The sequence below is a fragment of the Podarcis liolepis genome, assembly GCF_965112155.1.
Source record: "Podarcis liolepis genome assembly, chromosome: 1".
NCBI classification, from domain to species: domain Eukaryota; kingdom Metazoa; phylum Chordata; class Lepidosauria; order Squamata; family Lacertidae; genus Podarcis; species Podarcis liolepis.
Window position 1 is genome coordinate 32,002,463 of NC_139554.1, and position 22,840 is coordinate 32,025,302.

At 44.0% G+C, this 22,840-nt stretch overlaps 1 protein-coding gene across 1 annotated transcript; it reads right to left on the reverse strand.

Annotated features, from left to right (window-relative positions):
* Nucleotides 1–18: 18 nt before the first annotated feature.
* LOC310708890 (acetyl-coenzyme A synthetase 2-like, mitochondrial) lies at nt 19–20,395 on the reverse strand. The gene is made up of 14 exons (XM_083507813.1): nt 19,642–20,395; nt 17,292–17,388; nt 15,683–15,882; nt 14,616–14,791; nt 13,265–13,417; nt 9,472–9,619; nt 8,425–8,562; nt 7,590–7,682; nt 6,715–6,827; nt 5,483–5,609; nt 4,888–5,015; nt 3,929–3,992; nt 1,992–2,113; nt 19–541 (listed from the first exon to the last, which is right to left on the reverse strand). Exons 1-14 carry the CDS (start codon nt 19,943–19,945, stop codon nt 365–367), a joined length of 2,040 nt encoding a protein of 679 aa, XP_083363939.1. The 5' UTR covers nt 19,946–20,395; the 3' UTR covers nt 19–364.
* Between the last annotated feature and the right edge of the window lie 2,445 nt (nt 20,396–22,840).

Consider the following 22,840-nt stretch of genomic DNA (forward strand, 5'->3'; position numbering starts at 1 on the left):
GATCTGTTCCAGTGTGAATTTTCTTTTTAACTTGAAGTTTATTTGGTTTGGAGATTCTTCACTGCAGACTTTGGCTGCAAAAAAAGTAAAACCCCCAGCTTTCTGCTACAATACATAAGCCTTGGAATCCATACACAGCTGGAAGACCTTCAGAGGGAGGGAGGGAGGGAAGAGACTTTGTGTCCAGCCTTAATAAGCACAATCTTTCCCCGTCTTGGAAAATGATGTTTTTTTGATGGTTGCTTTGGAATTATTTCATTCACAGTGAATAAACCCCCTTCCTCTTCTGAAAGGGATAATGAATGTGGAATCGCTGCTACTTGCAATATACTCTCTTTCTGAGGCTGTTGAGAGAGCATTTGAGCTACCGCCCCTGCTGTTGCTTCTGAATCTGCTTGTGTCCCTCAATTATGTCTTTCAAAGCCTCATGATCATCCAAGGTTGTCAGATCTCCCAGCTCATCTGCTTTGTTTTCTACAATCTTCTTCAAAACTCGCCTCATAATCTTCCCTGAGCGAGTCTTGGGCAGACGTTGAGTGACCTGAACCAGAAAACGAGGGTTAGAGCAAGGCTGAGAAGTGTACTTTGCTGACATTAACCTGAGAAAGTGAAATGTACTTGAAGTCACACACACACACACACACACACACACACACACACACACACGTACGTTTGCGGCTGGAACTCTGCTGCAGCCATGCTCCTCCCACTAGTTCCTCAGGGCAATCCCTCAACCCTCATCTTGCTCATTGCCCTTCGAAAGGAATCCTAGCTTTAGAGCAGCAGCAATTTGGCCAGCTCATAGAAGGCAGTACAGTCGTAACTTGAATCCTGAACACCCTGGAACTCGGACGTTTTGGTTCCTGAACACTGCAAACCTGGAAGTATTGTGGTGGTTTATGAACATTGTTTTGGAACCCGAATGTCTGATGGGGCTTCCATGGCTTCTGACTGGCTGCAGGAGCTTCCTGCAGCCAATCAGAAGCCACAATTCGGTTTTCAAACATTTTGGAAGTCGAACTGACTGATTGCGTTCAACTTCCAAGATACGACTGTATTTGGAACTGAGGCAAATTAGGCTTTTAGGAGCTATCATGCTATGTGTCAGAGTGAGCCCAGGCTAGTGCAGTGCCAGACTTAATAATGGAAAGATCCAAATTCAAATCCCCACTTGGCCATGAACCATCCTTGGCCAGCCACTATCTCCAAGCCTAAGCATAGCACAAGGTTGTTGTGAGAATTAAAAAGGGGGAGAGAGAAGTCAATAAATATCCATGCCACCCTAAGGTCCTAGGAGGAAGGGTGGGATATAAATTCAAGTATATGTAGTAAAACTTGCTCAAGGCAGTCTACACACATGCATTTGCTCTCATAACATGAAATGCATGCAGGGCATGTTGGAAGGGAACGGATGCGTCCTAAAGGCACTCTTGGAACCCACAAGATCCTTAATGTGGTTATTGCTGCTGTACTAGAGGAAACCAACAGTGAGAATGGAAGGATCTGAATACTTTAGCCCATTTTAAAAAAATATTTAGAAATATTACTGCAGTGGTTATACAGCTGGTTTGTATGCTTCTCACCTTAGATCCTGCCCTCAGCTGGATTCAACTAACTCGTCCCACTAGTGGAAGCCTGCACAAAGGCTTCTGTTAGTGCAACCTCCCCACTGCGCATGCACACCCAAATTGGCTCTTGGGTGGTCGGGGCAGCCCCAAAAACTCTGCACAGGGTGCTGAGAAGTGGGGGGGGGGGTTGTTCCTTCTGGGAAGCTGAAATGTGTGTGCTGATAATAATAATTTATTATTTGTATCCCACCCATCTGGCTGGGTTTCCCCAGCCACTCTGGGCGGCTTCCACAGAGACCAAAAATACACTAAAATATCACGCATTAAAAACTTTCCTGATGGAACAATCACCTTAAATCCCTCCCTGAACATACCGCAAAGTGATGGAAATGTGCAGAAGAGGAAAATCGCTCAGATTGTTACCTGAATATATTCCGGTGCTGCATACTTTGCAATTTCTTTTGAGACAAGCCCTCGAAGCTCGGAGACCAGGCTCTCTTGAGAGAGATTAGAGCCCTTCTTCAGCACAATGAATGCATAGGCACCTGTGGAAAGAGGAAGCCAGGAGAAGGATGCGCCATCAGCAAACGTAGAGGTGCCTGCCAAAGCGGACTCTGCTGCTTCTACTCCTGTCATAACCCTCTGCCATCTCTTGGTGTCAGTAAAACGGAAACGAAAAGCCCCTTCGGGTGTTACTTTTTGCAGAACGGCACCTCCTGCCAAGCAGCTGCTGCTCATGTAGCGAAGGTAATGTCATAAGCGCCACACTCCAGTTTCCAGGGGGAGAAGTTTCAATGTGGATTCACGTGGCCGGGAGCTTCAGCAATTACTTCCATGCCAAAGTAAGACGCATGCTGCAAGGAGGCTTCAATATGCAATCCCTTTTATTTGGTTTTGTGACTTTGTTTTAATTGCTGACCCAGTCTCTTTTGTTGATTTGTCCCATGCAATTTAAAATATATGTATGCACGCAACTGTGAGTGATGCATTTGCATTTTGTCTTGTGAACCACGCTGAGATCTTTGGATGAAGGGCGATTTATAAATTTAATACAGGGGAATTCCCACTCACGCAAGGTTTCTCTTCCAGGCCACTTGTGCGCATCACCAAGACGCGCACAAGCAGAGATTCCTGCCCCATTCCACCCCCTTTCAGTGCCGTTTTGGTCATGTGTGTTAGCAGGAGCACGTGGCGCTGATCGTGCGCAAGAGGGCAGTTGCTTGTAAATAATAAAAATAAAAGAATGAATGAATACATAGATAAATAATAAAAAGAAGAGAGGGGTGTAATTATCTTCCTTATATATTTATTTATATTTATTATTTTGTGCTGTTAAAAAACAGTTCAGGCTTGTGTTGCAAGATCTTATGTGCTCTGTATAATAAAATAGGCCTCTGCAGACATGCAGGTAGAAGTCTGGGAGCTTTGGGCTACTGTACATTCTTTTCCTCTGTTCTCGCCATCCTTCCCTGGCCCACAGCACATCTTTTCAACAGCTGGTCTCTGTCAATTCTCCCTGTCAAGGCTTGAATAAACTGGATCAGTGGTTCCCAAACTTTTTTTCCCACGGACCACTTGAAAATTAAGTAGGGCCTTGGAGGACCACTCCCCCCCTTTTTTCCCCTGCCTGTTGCAGCAATTGTAACGTGCGGCGCTAGAAGCTGTGTGATTTTTAATTGCTTTTATTTATTATAAGTTGTGTTGTTTTGCAACTTGAATTCCATATAGAATTCAAGCTGCAGTACAGTAAAATACAGTATAAGAAATAAGAACAGCAATATAAATTGCGACTGAAGAGCTGTATGAATTTTTGATACAATGGTCTGCTGTCACCCATCTTACACCACAAATCCACAGCCATGCCACAGAATGCTTGAATGTTCACAGACCAGTCGGGCCCCTTTCCCCAAAGGCTTGGAACCCCAGGAATAGATTTAAGCAGGCACTCACTCCAGCTACTATTAGACGTTCCTGTGTGAATGCTGTGAGTGAATCCTTCTCTTCGCTCCTGTTTAGGTAAAGGTAAAGGGACCCCTGACCATTAGGTCCAGTCGTGGCCGACTCTGGGGTTACGGTGCTCATCTCGCTTTATTGGCCGAGGGAGCCGGCGTACAGCTTCCGGGTCATGTGGCCAACATGACTAAGCCGCTTCTGGCGAACCAGAGCAGTGCACGGAAACGCCGTTTACCTTCCCGCCAGAGCGGTACCTATTTATCTACTTGCACTTTGATGTGCTTTCGAACTGCTAGGTTGCACCCGTTTACCCTTCCCAATAATGCAGTAAACGTGCAAAAGAAAAATCCCACTGGAGAGCCACTCAAGGGGGTGTAAGCAATAGCAGCTAGACTTGAATTTCTCACCTTCTCCTTTGATCTTGTGAGGAAATCCAATCACAGCTGATTCTGCCACTGCCCCGTGCTTATTCTGAAACACAGGCAGGTCTGTGGTAAGATTCACTTAAAGCAGCAGTTCTCAACCTGTGGGTCCCCAGATGTTGGACTACAACTCCCACCATCCCTGAGCTCTGGCCTTGCTCCTGACAGGGTAAAAGGCTGTGATAGGCCCAGTCCCCTCTTTACTATTTATCACTGTTAATACGGATAAGATACACCAGTTGTAAAAAGGGACCAAGTACCACCTCTGAATGTTTATGCTATAGGACAAAAATATAGGGTAAGTCAGAATATTAAGCTGAAGATGCTCTCAAGCAAAGAATGCTACCAGGGAATGATGTACTGTGTGAGATGACATCTTCAGAAAATCAATGTGGTCCAACTGAGAAGAGAAGCAATCATGGGTATACTTTAGTAACTAACAATGCTGTGACATCTCTTCTGAAGTCTTGTAGTTCAGGACCTTTTCTTCTAAGCCCATTTTAGCAGAACACTAAAGTCTCCCTGAGGTGACTTCAGTAAATTATTAGTTGAGGCATTTGAGATTCCAGTACCTGCTGAATTCTGTGAATAGAAATCACAGATTCTGCAACTGGGATTCACTGTTTAGTTTACCAAATAAATAAAAATGGAGACATTCATTTACATCCTTCTGGTTATCAAATTTGTTTTGCCTTCTCCATTACTGTCATCCCCTCCCTGCCTTGCTCAGAATCAATGCTGGAGGACCATTGGCAAAGTAAAAGGAGTGGCAAGTCATCATACAACTTGCAGGCGTCAGTCCTGCAGCAGCTAGTGGCAGCTGCCAACTTGTAGCGCATGCCCATTTTCGTAGGCTGCTACTAAGACATGGCAGAGACTACTGTGACAACTGCTGCTTCTGTGAGACCTAGTAAACTCTCTATAGACATGACACAATTTCTTACCACAACGTCTTCTATCTCAGCCGTGCCCAGCCTGTGCCCACTGATGTTGATGACATCATCCAGGCGGCCTGTCAACTGGTAGTATCCCTTGCTTGTCCGATACGCTCCATCCCCAGTGAAAAAATATCCTGGGAGGATCAAAACAAGACAGCATTTTCACTTCTAACGTGCTGAAGGCAATAGATTTTAAACCAGCTTGGGGGATCCTGGGTTTCTTCCATGGGGAGAGGGGCTTCACTGAAAGACAGCTTGTTCTTCATAACAGATCTTCTGTTGCAATGTGCAGCTACAGGTACATGTTCAGTATGTTCTCTACTCATCGCTTTCACAAGGGGACAGTGAGAGGCCCTCTACCTCTGCCAGGATCCAGATCAGGCCCCAAGTACCTGCTATTTACTTCTAAAAACTTGTTCAGGCAATTGCTGATTAGGTGAATGGGTGTTGTGTCCTTAGTTTGACTAAGAAGTTGTACCCCAGTTTTCTCTGGTTCCACAAACCTCTTGAATACATATGCCCTAAAGAACCCTTTCTTCAAACCCATGGCAATAACCCTTCACTGCTCTCCTTTCCCCTTTCCCTCTCTACAATTCTGTACCTGGGTAAGGCGTCAGGTAGGTCTCCACAAACCTCTGGTGGTCATTGAAAATGGTCCTGGCCATGCCTGGCCATGCCTGAGAAATGCAAAGTGCTCCAGAGACATCATTTTGTGTTAAGACTTTCCCCTTGAAAACAAGAAATATGGGGTTAAAAAATAAATGAATGAATTACAGTGTAATGTATTCTGCACATCTAGCTCATGCTGTGCAACCAAGGAAGTAGCTTGTAAGTCAGCATTCCGGGGGTTTTGTTTTAAAAGCAAGCTTCTATGTCTGTGGACAAACATCTAGAAACACCTCCACAAAAATATACTTCATATAACAAGATTTGGGTTTTCTTGTTGCAGAGTGTGAATCTTCTTTGGCACTGGAGCATAGTTATCAATTTCTCTTATTCTGTGGTAAGGTAAAGGTAAAGGGGCCCCTAACCATTAGGTCCAGTCGTGACTGACTCTGGGGTTGCGGCGCTCCTCTCGCTTTATTGGCCGAGGGAGCCGGCGTACAGCTTCCGGGTCATGTGGCCAGCATGACTAAGCCGCTTCTGGCGAACCAGAGCAGTGCACGGAAACACCGTTTACCTTCCCGCCAGAGTGGTACCTATTTATCTACTTGCACTTTGACATGCTTTCAAACTGGTAGGTTGGCAGGAGCAGGAGCAGGGATTCAAACTGCCGACCTTCTGATCAGCAAGTCCTAGGCTCTGTGGTTTAACCCACAGCACCACCCACGTCCATGGTAATTGTCTAATATTTTAAAATTCTTGAGCCTTTGCTAGTTCATTGATTCATTGATTCAAATTAGCCACATCTGTTTCCTCTTCAGTTCAACCCTAGCTTCTGTTCAGTGGCCATGATTGTGACAAATAATACAGAAACTGCCTTGGCATAAATGATCAGAAATTCATCCCAAAGGATGCAAGAAATCGGGAGGAGAGATTGTGCAGAACAACTCTCAAAGTAGGAAAATCTGTAGCGAATAAAAACTTGACGGTAGATTCCTGATCTCAAATTCTGCTTGATCCTTCCAAAAATCTTGACCTACAAGCCACATTAGACTGAGATTCTTGCTAATGTGTGTGTTAGTTTTTAATATTGATTGCTGTTTACATGACTGAGAATTTACATAAAAGTGAATGATTAGATAGACAGTCAGACAGATAGATAGATAGATAGATAGATGATAGATAGATAGATAGATAGATAGATGATAGATAGATAGGATTAAAATTTACTTTGTCATCCAAAAGGGAAGGTTTGATGCCAAAGAATGGTCTCATGGCCATGGCTGGAAGGATCTCATCACCTGGGTTTGAAGGTCGGGGAGCAATACAGATGCCTCCAGTTTCTAAACAAAACAAAACAAAACTTCAACACCCTTGAAATCTGGTCAGTAAGAGAATTGCTAACAAGAAAACATTTCTACTTTGTATGATCTCCAGTTCTTTGCATGTAAAAGGCAAATATCCTTCTCCTGTGTTAAGAATGTCAAGAAAGGCCTGAGCCACTGCTCTTCACAAGGAGCAATGGGAGAAGGCGAGTTTCTTTCTTTCTTTCTTTCTTTCTTTCTTTCTTTCTTTCTTTCTTTCTTTCTTTCTTTCTTTCTTTCTTTCATTTTATTCATTCATTCATTCATTCATTCATTTATGAATGAATGAATTTCAGGCTTATACATTTCAATAATTTTACAGTTATTTTAACATTTCAAAACTTGACTTCCTTCCCCCTCTTTCTGCAGTTCCTTAAATTTATTTTTAATATTTTCTGCACCTCCAAATTAACTTAATTTGTTCATTTATTCATCTACTTTAAATATATACTCTGCAGGCTATTACAATAATCCTGCCACTGTTCATATCTGTTTACAATTTGTTTGTAAATATTCAGTAAACCATTTCAATCCTTTTATAAAATGTTTGCTATCTTGATTTCTTATTTTTCCAGTACGTTTTGCCATTTCTGCATATTCCATAAGTTTTTGTATCCATTTTTCTTTTGTGGGACAAGTTTCTTGATTGATTGAATACATCCCTATGTGCAAATAACTGAAACTGCACGGGTTCTCTTCAGATCCTACTTAACAAGTTGTGTAAAATGATAGTCTTCCTACCTGTCTGCCACCAGGTATCAACTACAGGGCACCGTCCATCTCCGACTACTTTGAAGTACCACTCCCATGCTTCTGTGTTGATAGGTTCTCCCACTGCAAGAGGAAGAAAAGAAGCAAACAGCTTGTAAGAAAGAAGCACCTGCAAGCTTTAGACGTCACAAAACCCTGTCCAATGGAATAAATTAAATCTCTTGTCAGCCAGTCCTTTTTGCATTCCCTTATATATTCTCTATGAAGCAGTAGTACAGTGGTACCTCGGGTTAAGAACTTAATTCGTTCCGGAGGTCCGTTCTTAACCTGAAATTGTTCTTAACCTGAGGTACCACTTTAGCTAACGGGCCTCCCGCTGCCACCACGCCGCCACTGCCACACAATTTCTGTTCTCATCCTGAAGCAAAGTTCTTAACCCGAGGTACTATTTCTGGGTTAGCGGAGTCTGTAACCTGAAGTGTCTGTAACCTGAAGCGTCTGTAACCCGAGATACCACTGTAGCATATAAATATATTTGGATCTGTCTGATCATTTCCACATTCCACCCAACAGAGCTGTTGTGTAATTTTAGGCTCTGGACTTGAATAGTCTTGGGTGAGGAGCTCTTTAGATGGCCATGTGGATTACTGCAGGTACTTCAAAGTGTGATAAGCCAGCTCCAATGTGTTTGGGGCCCTCCTACTCAAGTCTGCCTTGGACTTCTGCCCCGAAGTCCTGACCTGATGGCACCACAGATTCCATCAATCCACCTCCTGCGAAATATTGGACCAAATATGTAATCTTGGTTCTTCTTTTATGTGGCTTTGCCACAAATAGGAGTGCAAAGATCCAGTGCAATAGCTACCTGATCCAAGGATTTTGAGGGAAGATCTGTCATATTTCTTTACCCAATCATCCCCGTATCTAAGCAGCAGGCGAATAGCTGTAGGGGCTCCATAGAACTGATTTATCTTTAACCTCTCCACAGTTTCCCAGTAACGTCCTGAAATAAAAAGATGAAACCAGTTACCTCAGGAAGTAGTCATTATCCCCTGTGTTTGAATTAGCCGTGCTTTGTTGTATTTTTCAAGCACGTGAAGCTCAACTTGACATGAAAGAGCATAATTCTAAACAGGCCAATTGGCCTCTCTTTAACTTGACAACCTCTTCTTTATCTAATCCATGATCCTTGGACTGCATCTGGCCCCCACTATCTGGTTCTCCTTATCTAGGTCCCTCACTGTGATACCAAAGGGCTTTTTTGGTCTTCCATGCCCCCCTCCAATAATTAAAATAAATAAATCGTTCATTTTTTGTTTTACTGACCGCTCCAACTGTTCACTGTGACCCACCTAAAAAAAATAAATTCTAAAAAAAATACCACAGAAGCTTTTATTAATTTAATTTAAAAATTGACCACTCCCATGGTTGGGTGGACACATGGGCAGGTGAGCAGACAGGCTACTCAGGTGAGGCAAGGAGGAATCTGGTGAAGAAGAGGGAACAGGAGGACAGAGATGCAGGTGGGTTGCCCAGGCAAGCGGCCCAGGTGAGCCACAGGGGGCTTTTTGGGAGTGTTGTTGTAAAGGGAGCAGATTGTCCAAATGTAAAGGGAGGGGGAAGCGTTGGCAATGGGGTGAGGCTTGGCAGGGCATGGAGGGCAAGCAAGGTTGGTGAGGGAAGGAAGATGGGATGCAACCTCTGGTAGTATATGTATGCAGAGTGACTCATTGCTCCTTTTTCTTACAAATAAAACGGAGCAAAAAAATTGACAGCACCTTGATTAATGTATTTATTGGCAATGGTAGAGCTAAGAAGTGGGGTTTAAGGCAACAGCTGGCCATCCCTTCCATACATTAACAGCCTTGTCCACAACCATTTATTGTGTCTACTGCTTTGTTTTGTTTTTTACCTGGATTCGGGTACACTGGAGTGCTCTCAAAAAGGACTGTGGTTCCTCCGTTGCACAAAGGGCCATATACCACATAGCTGTGCCCTGTGATCCAGCCAATGTCTGCAAAGCAGCCAAAGACATCTCCATCATGGTAGTCAAACACATACTGCAGGAAAGCAAGTGATGTAAGAAATGAGAACAACTTCCTCCCCACCCAACGAGTTTACATAACATCTGTTGGGTAAAAGTTATCTATAGTTGGGGTACTGTTTCTGTGCTGGAAAACTTGCCAACATTCATACTTCCTGTTTTTCTTCCCTTTAATATCTCTGGCCAGACATGTTTAGAGTAAAACAAACTTTTCTAATATGGTGCCAAGAGACAGATACTTCTTTTTAAAAAGCATTGTGTGAACAAGCCCAATGGGAAGCAATGTCATGGAAGAACAAAATGGAAAAACCAAATGTTTGGGTGCAGTGGTGTTCATAGCAATTATCAGTCTCAGTAGTGGCAAAAGTGGCTTAGCCTGCTGGCCATGCTTGTTTTATCCAGAGTTGTAACACCCTCGTTGCTTTAAAATGATCCGACCAAGTCCTTCCATCCTTTACATAGCTTGTAATTACAATTAGAAATTCAAGAAATGCTCTCCAGGCCTGGAGGAGACATTCTTGCTTCCTCTGCTGAACAAACGATGGGTACGCATGGCTTGCCACAGCAAACCAGCTCTATCAACAGCAGGGTTGGACAACACTGTCTTTGAGCCTAATTAGGCCTGGCTCATGCGGCCATTTCCCCCAAACCACACTCATGTGCCCCACGCCTGCCATCATATGTATGGGGCATCCAGAGAGGTGACTGCAACCTTAACATCGTGCTCCTGATTGTTCCTTGCGGTAACCAACAATCATCATTTCAGTGCTTGTTGCAATTTCTGTTGCTCAGTCTCCTGGCTATAAATGTGGCCGGCTTTTTAATACTGCCCTGGAGCAAAATAGAGTTACAGCATATTCAGCAACAACTGGACTGGATGGCTGATGATCCACTTGGCAAAACTTAATTTTATTGGGTCCATTTCTTGTTGTTTCACTTCCTGCCTTCTTTTAAACCAGATCATTATCAAATTCATCCTCTCTAAGTTTTTTGGCTTTTGCTTCTGCAGCTGCTATGTAAAACAATACCCTGTGCCCTCTCCCCCCCCCCCCACTCTCTGAGCTTATTGTTATTGGGGTTGCTGTAGCAATGTCATCCTCCTGGTGACAGATGAGGATTCCAGAGGAGCAGATTTGAGGAGTGTGGGTCAGCATGTTTGCAATGGAAACTTGCCATTCTCTGGGGTGCTTCATTGTGAAGACACCACCAAGAGCGCTGCTTCCAGCAGGGAGAAAAAAAGCAGAAATCCACTGCAATCCGATCTTGTGGTTTTCAAAGGCATTTGGAAGCTCTGTGACCAATATTCCATCTTTTTTTGTTTTTCATTTCCAGGAAAATGTAAGTTTGGGCACCACACATTTGAACACTGGATGAATGTTTAACCCTTTCCCTATGAGCCATTTTTCTGAGCAAAACTATTCCCCTCCGTTTTATGAGAACCTGTCAGGGCAGAAGCAGCAGGGGGGATTTTCTTTGCAATAGTAGCCATTAAAAAAAAAGGGTTGAGTATTCCTTCCCCAGCACAGCTCCTGAAATCAAATTTATAGCCACTAATGTCTGCATTTCCCTTTAAAAATAATACATTAGGAGATGGATGAACCAAATCACAGAGTAGCCTCAAAGTAACATATTGCACAGACGCCTTCTCCTATGTCCTGTGCCAAAGAATTGCAGATAGAAGTGGTAAAACTGTAACTTCTGATGATGAATTCACTTGATTCTCAGTCTGAACTGACTATATTTAATCAGAATTAAATCCCATTATCGGTTATATTAATGTGTAAACCTGGGATCAGGCTTCCAGAGAAAGGCTACACTCCTATGCACACTTACTTGGGAATAGGCCCCGCTGAATACAGTGAGAATGACTTTTGATAGACGTGTCTAGATCTGGTCTATACTTTTGCAATTCTCTACACACTGACCTGGCAGTCAGCTCCACTGAATGCAATAGGATTTAGAGTGCATCTGTAATGAGGACTTAATACTGCAAACAGGCTGTTGGTTAGAGTGTGGTGCTGATAGTGCCAAGGCTGCAGGTTTGATCCTCAAATTGGACAGCTGCATATTCCTGCATAGCAGGGGGTTGGACCAGATGATCTTTAGGTTACCTTCCAACTCTGCAATTCTATGATGCTATGATTCTAATTTCAAACAAGTTATTGGCAACCTTTTAAAAAACTAAATAGATTTTCCCTAGAAAAGGTAACTCTACAGTCTGGATAATTGTTCAGCTGTTTGCTTTAGGTGGGGTTGTACTGCCCCTGAAAGAGCACATTTGTACTCTAAGTAAGGATGCTCCTGGCTCCATCTTTGTCCCTGGAGACCCAGGTGACCTCAGTGGCTAGGAGTGCCTTTTACCAGCTTTGACTGGTAAAACAGATATGGCTGCTTCTGGACCGTGAAATCCTGAGATTGGTAACTTCCAGGCAGGATTACTGCAATGCGCTCCTTGTGGGGCTCTCCCTTGAGGTTGGTCCAGAAGCTGTAGCTGGTGGGAAATGCAAGAGCTTAATTGCTCTTTGGGCAGGATATCACCAACACGTTACCCTGCTGTCGAAATAAATGCATTGGCTGACTGGGCTACTGTCAGTTCAAAGTCTTGGTTTTGGTGTATAAAGTCCTATACAGATACGTGAAATGCTGACTCATTTCTTACATACCTGAGTCAATCACAGTGAGGGCTGCCTATATATACCAACTTATTAGGAGGTCCACGTCACACCATACAAGAACGGAGTCAATAATAATAATAATAATAATAATAATAATAATAATAATAATAATAATTTATTTATACCCTGCCCTTCCCATTTCAAAAACAGGGCTCAGGGCAGCTAACAACAAATTTAAACGACTTAATTATAAAAGCAGCTCAAAATACAGTATAAAAACATGAATAACAATAAAATTCAAAAATCAATTTAGGGGAAATAAGCATTAGATAATCCCCAGGGCTAGCTGGCTGAATTGGTCCTACTTGGGCCAGCGAGGAGACCAGCAAGGAGACCAGGGGAGAATTAGCTGTGGGTAAACTTCATAAAAGGGGAGGGGGAAGGAAGGGAAATAAAAGATCAGGCTGAATTCAAATTAAAGGCCAGGCGGAATAGCTCTGTCTTACAGGCCCGACAGAAGGAGGTTAAATCCTGTAGGGCCCTAGTCTCATGGGACAGAACATTCCACCAGGTGGTGTTCCATTAGTGTTATGGCACCTACCCTTTGAAAATCCATCCCCTAAAACATTAGACAGGTAATGTCTCTGTTGCCTTTTTGGCACCTACTGAAGACTTTCATCATCCAAGAAGCCTTTTCAGCATAGCTCTTTCCCAGTCTGTATCTGTACCGAAATTGATTTGAACTCCGTAAGCCAAATAAACATGTTCCCCGAAGCGTCTACACAGCGTTCATCGTGGTGAGACACCAGTTTTGATTGAGGCTGCTCGCTGTGCCTGGCTTTGGGTCTGCTGTCACCTTAGTTGCTGTTGAGCCTGTGACCAGCCAGATTCTCCCTTAGAGAGGAGTAAATTATAGCCAGCAGCTCCTGCGCGGCTCTCCAGTAGCAGATGCATAGAAGGAAATATGACATGGCAGGTTAGCAGGGTTTAATTGTCCTCTGTGAAGTTACGGGATATCTCTGCTCTGTACGTTTGTGGGTACTTACCTTGTGGGTGATGGCAGCGTACAGCAAATAACCTGCCTGGGTGTGGACCAGTCCTTTGGGTTTCCCAGTACTTCCTGAAGTGTAGAGGAGGAACAGTAAATCTTCACTCTCCAAGGCAGCAGGCTCACAGGTCACGTCCTCCTTCATCATCTCCTGTCACAGGAAGCAGAGAAGCTCTCTCAGTAGGCTCTCTTCACAGCCCCCAGGCCTCCTTCACTTCCCCCTGCACCAAGGGCCAAATTAATAAGGAAACTTAGTGGGACTGGGCCCACCTTTTCCACACACACATCTCCACTGCCCCAAGCTTTGGGGGTTTTTTAAAGCATATCTCAAATTCTCATGGCTGAAGAAAGAAGCTTGGCAGTATATTAGCTCCACAAGTATAGCCTCCATCGCTCCTACTGATATGGGTAGAAACATAGAAAGCTACCTTATGCAGTCAGACCATTGGGCCATTGTCTACACACTAACTGGCCAGATGCTCTGCCCCTAAGCTATGGCCCATCCCCATAAAAATAATGAAAAGAGACCCCATGTCTTCTATATGGTTTTAAAAGCAGATGTTATTGCAACTTACATATTTAGCATCTTGTCTAGTTTGATACTACCACACCATTTCTACCTTATTATTCTATTTCTGTAGAAACAAATGGAGCTTTTCTTTGGGGGGCGGGGAATTTTAATCAGGTAACTGTGCAAGCAGGATTAAATACCCCTCCCCTACTGCTAGAATCTCACTCCAAAGGGTGAAGCTGCTATCGGCACCTTTTTTTTAAAAAAAAAGTTGATGATCCTAATGCAGATTCCTAAAGATTCCTCTGCATCTTCCTCAATAACATCTCAGTAATGGATATAAGAAGGCTTAAATAATGGGTTCCCCCTCCCCCAATGTTTGGCAGCAGCTTCAGAAATGTATTATATGTAGGAACCATCAGTCATATGTCTGCCAGTAGGATATATGAGCTCATGAGAGGCAGGGCCTTTTGTGTGCTGGTCCCATCCTCACAGAATGCTCTTCCATAGCAGGTTTACCTGGCTCCCTTCCTTATTATTCTTAAATGGACCTTAAACATTTCAGTCTTTCAATTTATGCTGGTTTTCTATTACATATTCTACTGTTCTAGTTTTCACTGTTACTGAAATCCTAATACGTATGTATTTCAAATGTTATTTTAATGTGAATGACACTCCTGCCATGCTGTTATGTGCTGGCGGGAAGGAGGAGAAGTGAGGCATGAGAGGAGCAGGCGGCCCCAGTGCTTATCTATAGCTTATGGCATACATGAACTATGGCTTATGGGACCACCAATGATGTTCAAATATAGCCTATGAGTGGGGTATTGGTTCTCACCTCCTCCAGCAGTAGATCCAGGCCTGACATGGGCACCTTCTTATCAGTCCTCCTTGAAACAAAAACCCGCTTCACCTTTGGACACAATTCGAGAGCCTCGTCCACTGTCTGCTTTAGCTCAACCAACTTGCCCCCTCGCAAGCCTTGGTTCACTGTGATCACTGTTTCAGACTGAGCTGGAGAAGATGAAAGAAAACAGTACAGATGCAACATACTGTACCCTTTCCCCCTGCATGGGACGTGGGTGGCACTGTGGTATAACCATGGAGCCTCTTGGGCTTGCCAATCAGAAGGTCGGTGGTTCGAATCCCTGCAAGGGGTTGAGCTCCTATTGCTCTGTTCCAGGTCCTGCCAATCTAGCAGTTTGAAAGCACGCCAGTGCAAGCAGATAAATAGATACCGCTGCGGCGGAAAGGTAAATGGCATTTCCACGGACTCTAGTTTCCATCATGGTGTTCCATTGCACCGGAAGTGGTTTAGTCATGCTGGTCACATGACCCAGAAAGCTGTCAGTGGACAAACGCTGGCTCCCTCGGCCTCAAAGTAAGATAAGCACCACAACCCCATAGTCGCCTTTGACTGGACTTAACTGTCCAGGGATCCTTTACTTCTTATTTTCTTTACACTTTCTCCCCAGCTCAAGTACTTCATATACAGGGAGTGAATTCCTTCCTCTAGAAAATTCCTTCCTGATGCTGGGAAGTATTCCTTCACAACTGTGCTTTGTTATAAAGTAATTCTACAGCCTGCCATGCGCTCTGCAGTGCTGTTGGGATCAGGCTTGGGTTGGAAGATTACAACGCAGGAGAAGGGAGGGAAAGAGTATCATGATTAAAATGATTATTATTTTTAAGACACCCCTTTCCATACTTTTCTTTCCATGAAGAATGGAGGACGGAGTGCTCTAACACAGAAGGACTTTTGGTAGGAGAACATTTACGGGAGAAATATTTGCATATAAATCACTATTTCTGCACGCTCAGTTGGTCCCTGAGGCTATATATAAAGTTAGTAAAAGAAAAATGAAGAAAAGGACATGTACAGTCCTCAGCGAAGGAGGCTCTTACCGTCATGGATCCTGTCAGCCAATGCAACGGAACTGAATCCAGCAAATACCACTGTGTGTATTGCTCCAATTCGGGCACAGGCTAACATACTTGCCACAGCCATTGGACACGGGGGCATGTAAATGGTGACTCGGTCACCTTTCTTCACTCCATGTCGCTTCAAGGTGTTCCCAAGGCGGCATGTCATCTCTAGCAATTCTCTGTCCAAAGAAAACACCTGGTTGTTTAGATACCCTCTTTAAAAAAAAAAACAACCCCACCAGTCTCTTCTGAATCATGTTAAGGACAATAACTACAGAGCACCACATTTATGAGCTTTAGCAGTGACTCCCTTGCATCTTCCATCAAAAGTAAAAGGAATAAGAAAGATCTGGAAGGCTAATGCCATACTAGGCTAGAGGGAACTTTTTTTTCTTGGTATAAAACAGAAGAAGAAGAAGAGTTTGGATTTGATATCCCAAAGGAGTCTCAAAGCGGCTAACATTCTCCTTTCCCTTCCTCCCCCACAACAAACACTCTGTGAGGTGAGTGAGGCTGAGAGACTTCAGAGAAGTGTGACAAGCCCAAGGTCACCCAGCAGCTGCATGTGGATGAGCGGAGACGCGAACCCGGTTCCCCAGATTACGAGTCTACCGCTCTTAACCACTACACCGCACTGGAGTAGCCCTGCTCTGATGGCAGCTGGAGTCTAGCAACATCTAGAGGGCCACCAAAGCCGTCTTTCCTATTGGGCTTAGTGGCGCGTTGCGCCAGGGCGCCGGCCTCTCAGGGGTGCCCCAGTGAGTGGAGGAGCTGTGCAGCTTTGCCAGCGGCCTCCCCTTTCCCTGCACGCCCCCAACTGTGCCCCGTCAACCATATGGCTGGTGGGCATGCAGCTTGCCTCCCAAGCCTCCGCGGGAGGAGAGTGATCCCCGCAGAGGCTTGGGAAAAGGTCGACCACTCTGGGAAAGGGGGGGGCACAGAAGGGATCTTTGCACCACGACACCGGATATGCTTAAGACGGCCCTGAGGGCCACAGGTTGCCCATCCCTCAAAAGTATCGTTTTATATACTGAAATTTGAGCTCTGATATTAAGACACAGAACAGCATTGCAACTTGCAGGCTGTGCTTAACATTATGGAATGGGGACTATAAACTGACTGCACTGTGGCATTTTCTCCAGATGAATGCTGTCCACACATATTAGAAAACCGCATACCGTATTTTCGCCCCATAGGACGCACTTTTCCCCCTCCAAAAATGAAGGGGAAATCTGGGTGCGTCCTATGGGGCGAATGCAGGCTTTCGCTGAAGCCTGGAGAGCGAGGGGGGTCGGTGCGCACTGACCCCTCTCACTCTCCAGGCTTCAGGAAGCTATCCGCTAGCTGTGGGAGACTCAGCTCCCCCAGGGCTAGCGGAGAGCTTGCCTGCACCCAGAAGCTTGGGGCGCGCTGAGCTCCGCACGCCCCAAGCTTCGGGATTAGCGCAGCGCACCTGGGGGGGAAATAAAAAAAAATCCTTTATTTCCCCCCCAAAAAACTAGGTGCGTCCTATGGGGCGAAAAATACGGTAGTTTTTAAATGCAGCTCCCCCTCCCTTGCCTGGGTGTGCAAAAAGGCAAGCAATTACCTGTATGTAATCCGTTCCTCTTGCCCAGGCTCATCTTTCTCCCAGATCAGGGCAACTTTATTGGGGGCTTTGTGGACATGTCTATCCAAACAGTTGACTAAAAGAGAAGATGCTCATTAATGACAGGCTCAGGTGTCTGCAGTTTATTCCATGTTATGGAGAAAGTGGATAGATAATAATAATAATAATAATAATAATAATAATAATAATAATAGTGTCGTTATTGCCCCAGGCACTCTGAGTGGTTTCCTGCATATACAAAAGCGTAATAAATATTATTAATACATAAAAGTACTGGAATTATCGATATTAAGTAGTCCATAAATGTACAAGAACAGACTGGCCATCATCAGATTGCTGAGTGACAATTTTGCAGCTGATTTGTAACAAATTGTACAGTAGATTGTGCAGGTAGCACTTGCCCTGTGCCAACTACACTGCCTAAGGTCAATTGCACAACCTATTATCAATATGCAGAAGTCAAAGCTGTACATCCCAAGTTAATTATTTGCACAGCCCAAAACACATCAGTTGCACAACCTTTGTAGATTGTACATCCTGTAATAGATTAGCTGTACAGCTTGTATTATTTCGTTTCACAACTCATACTACATCAGTTGCTCATTTTGCCCATCTGAAATTGTAGAGGAAAGTAAGGTTCAATGCCACCAGGCCATTACATTTCAAATACGCTTCTGTTTACTAGACACTCAGATTCATTTCTTAATCCCCAGTCTCTCTACAGCAGTTATTAAGGCAATGAACACAGCTGAATAATCAGCTATTTGGTACAATGTGAGACAATTTGGCGCTCAGCAAGTCATAGCGTTCCACAGTTTATGTCAATTTAGGCATGGGTTACTGCTCACAAAGTCTCAATTTCTGCCACTTTACAATCTCCTTTTTCTTAGTTATTTTAAATATATATATATTCTACCCTTCAACAGAGCCAGTGTGGTATAGTGTTTAGAGTGCTGGACTAGGACCTAGGAGACCATTGTCAGTCAGGATATAGAATCCTGGGTACTTGATACGGCACCAGGATAGATTATTTTGTAAGTCGCGGTATATAAATTTAATGAAATTAAGCGGTATATAAATTTAATGAAATAAATAAATAATAGATAGTGTGGTAACTCAAAAGAATTGGGCAATATTCTTAAACAAAGATGTGGCCGATTGTTGCACCCTAAACCTTAGAACGCTAAAATGGAAAATATTTGGTGTACAATAGGCAACAGAACAGCCACATACTTGAACAAATAAACAATTTTATCCATTAGTGCGCTTTGGGAAGCCAGATATTTCCCACCACACATTTTACACGGTGTGTTCCACATGCTTGCCTGATGCTTCCACTTATTATTTGATTATATTGTGGTTCTCTTCTAGTCAGTCTGAGCCCCCTGGACTCAAATTTGGTGTGACTGGAATGTGAACGTTCGAACCCCAGCATGTTAAACTTGCAGGGTGCAAAAACCAGGCACACTGCAAGAAGATTTGGACAGAACTTTTACCCCAAAGTCAGTAGATTATGGTCTAATCTATAAGAAATAAAATAAATCCCAGATCTGGAACAAAGCAACAAGGCAATGAATCTCACCTTAAGGTTATTGTTTTTCTGTACATTATATTATTATTGTCACATTTATTTTCATCCTATTCTTTCCCCAAAGAGGCCAGGACAGCATGGATAGCTTCCCCCATTCTCTTCTCACAACAACCCTGTGTGGTAAGCCAGTCTGAGAAATGTTAGCTAGTCCATGGCTACCCAGCATGAGCTTCAAGGTTGAGGAGGTATTCGAATGCACATCACAGCTCCATGCAATGCCCCACACCAGCTTCCTTCAAGTATTTTGCCACCTTGAATGGAATGTTTATAGGTAAAGGTAAAGGGACCCCTGACCATTAGGTCCAGTCGTGACCAACTCTGGGGTTGCAGCGCTCATCTTGCTCTATAGGCCGAGGGAGCTGGCGTTTGTCCGCAGACAGCTTCCGGGTCATGTGGCCAGCATGACTAAGCCGCTTCTGGCGAACCAGAGCAGCGCACGGAAACGCCGTTTACCTTCCCGCCGGAGCCGTACCTATTTATCTACTTGCACTTTGACGTGCTTTTGAACTGCTAGGTTGGCAGGAGCTGGGACCGAGCAACGGGAGCTCACCCCATCACGGGGATTCGAACTGCCGACCTTCTGATCGGCAAGTCCTAGGCTCTGTGGTTTAACTCACAGCGCCACCCACATCTATACTGTGTTTATACTGGATAATAAAAAAAGGATCCAGTCTACGGAAGTTAGAATTTCCCCCCTACAGGCAGAAGAAAAAAAAGAACAGCAGGTTTTCTCCTTACCTGCTACATTCAGCTGCCCTCCAAGGAACCACGTCAGGTGGCCCTGCTGCAGGTTACAGTTACTGACAGAATGAAAAGGACTGATCCACAGAAGCCGGCTTCTCCCTAGTGCTCCCCAGAATGCATCTGTTTGTTCCACAGATACCTGGTACAACCCGTGGTGGTCCTTTGGTCCAGGAAAAGAGGTGGCCTCTGGCATGTATGCAGTTAGAGCCCCTTTGCTCCATGCTCTGAATATGTAAGAGGACCATTTGCCTCCAGGGGCAATTTCTGCAAAACAATTTCTAGCAAACAGCCAGGCCATGATCCCGGGGTAGAAGAGAAACCCCCTGTCCCTCAGCCAAGCCAAGCTTCTTCTTCTCTAAGCAGAAATCCTAGGTTTGGAAAACGTGGCGTCTTTTCCCTCCCACGGAGAGATGTAGGCTCATTTGCTCCTCGGTCACCAAACTGTAAATCCACGTTGAGAAAGAGAGCTCAACAGAGCGTTCCACTCTCTTCCTGAAAAAGAAACAACCAACCGCACATCTACTGCTCCTCTTCCAATGAAAATATGCAAAGGAAATTCAATCTCTTTGAAGGGAGGAGTAGGGGGTGGGCTTTAGGAATGTCCAACTGGAATAACCTTCATGCTAAACTGAATCTCCTCCTGTACTGAAGCCAGTTATGGCTGTTAGTTGTATGCATAGCCACAATTTATCCAGACTCGACTGTGTTGGCTCACACTGTGTTGCATTCCTCTTCTAGTAACTACTCTGCAATAGATACGGGGTCACAGGATTACGGGGAAAAAAATAATCTGCTTTTGAAGTACAGCATGCACTGGGGTATGTAACATGTAGATTGCAGTGTGCCAGTTCATGATAAAAGGAAAAAGAGGCCCCTAGTCCAGTTTATTCCTTATATTCCTGCACTCGCTTTTCCAGCACAAACATTAAAGACACCGGCAGATGTAATTCCCCTGTCGCAATAGCTTTGGTGCTGTGTTTTTCCAGGAAACCCAGGGGTTTCTTGGAAATTTATCACAGTTTTCTCAATGACAAGACCAATAACAGCAGGCATGTTTCCCTGAATGATAGTTTGCCTACAACCACCGAACATCCCCTGCAATGTGTTGGATGGTCTTTCTGGGGCAAGTGGCACAACAGTGAACAGGCCCACTGCTCTGATATGAACAATCATGTGACCTAGGACAGTTCCCACAATCCCTTGCGCAGGAGATCCACAGAAGATGGGCAGAGATTCCTTGCCAGATGCAGAAAAGGGTTCCCTGGCCATAGAAAGTACGAAAGTCACAGGTCTTAACTGTTGCCATTCCAGCAGTTATATTTGTACAGTATCTTTGCTACAGGCTTCTTCTTTTTCCTCATGTTCAGGCAACAACCGATTTACACTCAGGTTATGTTCCTGAACCCTGCACCCATTCCACCTCCACCCCATTATGCCCCCTTTCCCTGCCACTTCCAGGTTGCTGTGATGCGCGCATGCATGGTTGCGCTTAAATCAGATGTGAATACTCTTTTTTTCTCATTGCCCATTCTGCCTTCTCCATATCCTGTAGTGAACTGTTGATAATATAATTTTAGGGTTATTCTGCAGGCATATTAGAGTTATTTTTCAGGAGAGCATACAACTTTGTGTGGCACGTTGTTTCGAATGGCACTCGTATAGAACAACAAAGAAAGAGCAATATTTGAAAGAAAGAGCAATATTTGAAAGCCTCTTAAAAACAATTCTATTGATTGTTCTCTATTTTTTTGTTTGTTTTTTGGTTTTTTGTTTTGTTTCTAAAGGCTTTTTATGTTGCCCTACACCTCGGGTGGCACTGTGGGTTAAACCACATAGCCTAGGACTTGCCGATCAGAAGGTCAGTGGTTCAAATCCCCACGATGGGGTGAGCTCCGTTGCTCAGTCCCAGCTCCTGCCAACCTAGCAGTTTAAAAGCACATCAAAGTGCAAGTAGATAAATAGGTACCGCTCCAGCGGGAAGGTAAACAGCGTTTCCGTGCGCTGCTCTGGTTTGCCAGAAGTGGCTTAGTCATGCTGGCCACATAACCCGGAAGCTGTACACCGGCTCCCTTGGCCAATAAAGCGAGATGAGCGCCTCAACCCCAGAGTCGGTTACGACTGGACCTAATGGTCAGGGGTCCCTTTACCTTTACCTTACACCTCCCTGTTAAATAAATAAAAAGTGACACATATGGGCTACCCCAATATGTGGTTTTGCATAGTGTAATCGTCCCACAGAGACCATCTCTTTCTGTTCTTTCAATTATTTCTGTTGCAGTCTTCTCTGCTCCAGGACGAATAAGTCCCACTGAATTCAATTGTGCTTTCTTTTGAATGGTCACATATAGGATTGTGCTGTACACTGATGTATTGCATATTTATTTTTTAAATAATATTTATTAAAAGTTTAAGAATTACAGAAAGAAGTAAAAAAGAAAGAGAAAAAGTAAACAATACAAATCAATACATTACAGTACATATAAAAAGAAACAAAAGACACAATACATCAAAACAAAAACAAGAGCAAAAACAATTAAAAACACATCCAATATTTCCATATCTTTATCTTTCATTAACTTGTTTCATCGACCTCCACACACCTCCCTTTTTGTGTTCTAGTTATTAATTATTTCAGCAAATCCTTTCCATCTTTCACTGTTTTCTGTCATTTAATTATCTTAATTTATTTTAACCTTATCTTACCATTATTGCATTTATTTTTAATCACATTATTTTTATTGAATTTTTTTGCTCCCCAAACCCTCATAACTATGGGCCTGGGCCAAGCTAGATCTGTGGTTAGGCAAAGAATCATGGACATAGAGAGACAACAGGACTGTACAGGGGTCCCCGATTATAAAATCATAGAAAAGGGGAGATACGTAGCCGCTCTAGCAACATATCTCTATTTCCTCACACCCAGAAACACAAGAAGGGCTTTTACTCATGCTAGAAGCTTGGCCTTGCCCTCACCGGTTCTGGAAGGCTCCTATGGAAGAGTCCTGTACACACAGAGACTTTGTGCCTGCCCATTAGGGGAAATAGGAAGCCCCGAACATATATATTTTTAGATGTCCTTTTTATGTTGAGATTCATAGAGTCACCACTGATCCTTTGCTGAAGAGGCTCGCCGATCTTTCAGACAAGTCTAAACTTCTTTCCTCTTAGGCAAAGATCACAAGACGACCTGGCT

Excerpts from the sequence above, each read along its gene's own strand:
- LOC310708890 (XM_083507813.1), bottom strand. The coding sequence starts at position 19,945 with ATGGCCTGGCTGTTTGCTAGAAATTGTTTTGCAGAAATTGCCCCTGGA. Across the intron at positions 9,620-13,264 it reads ACGCTGCCATCACCCACAAG|TATGTGTTTGACTACCATGA; the intron begins GTAAGTACCCAC and ends GCTTTCCTGCAG. Across the intron at positions 3,993-4,887 it reads CTGAGATAGAAGACGTTGTG|AATAAGCACGGGGCAGTGGC; the intron begins GTAAGAAATTGT and ends CCTGTGTTTCAG.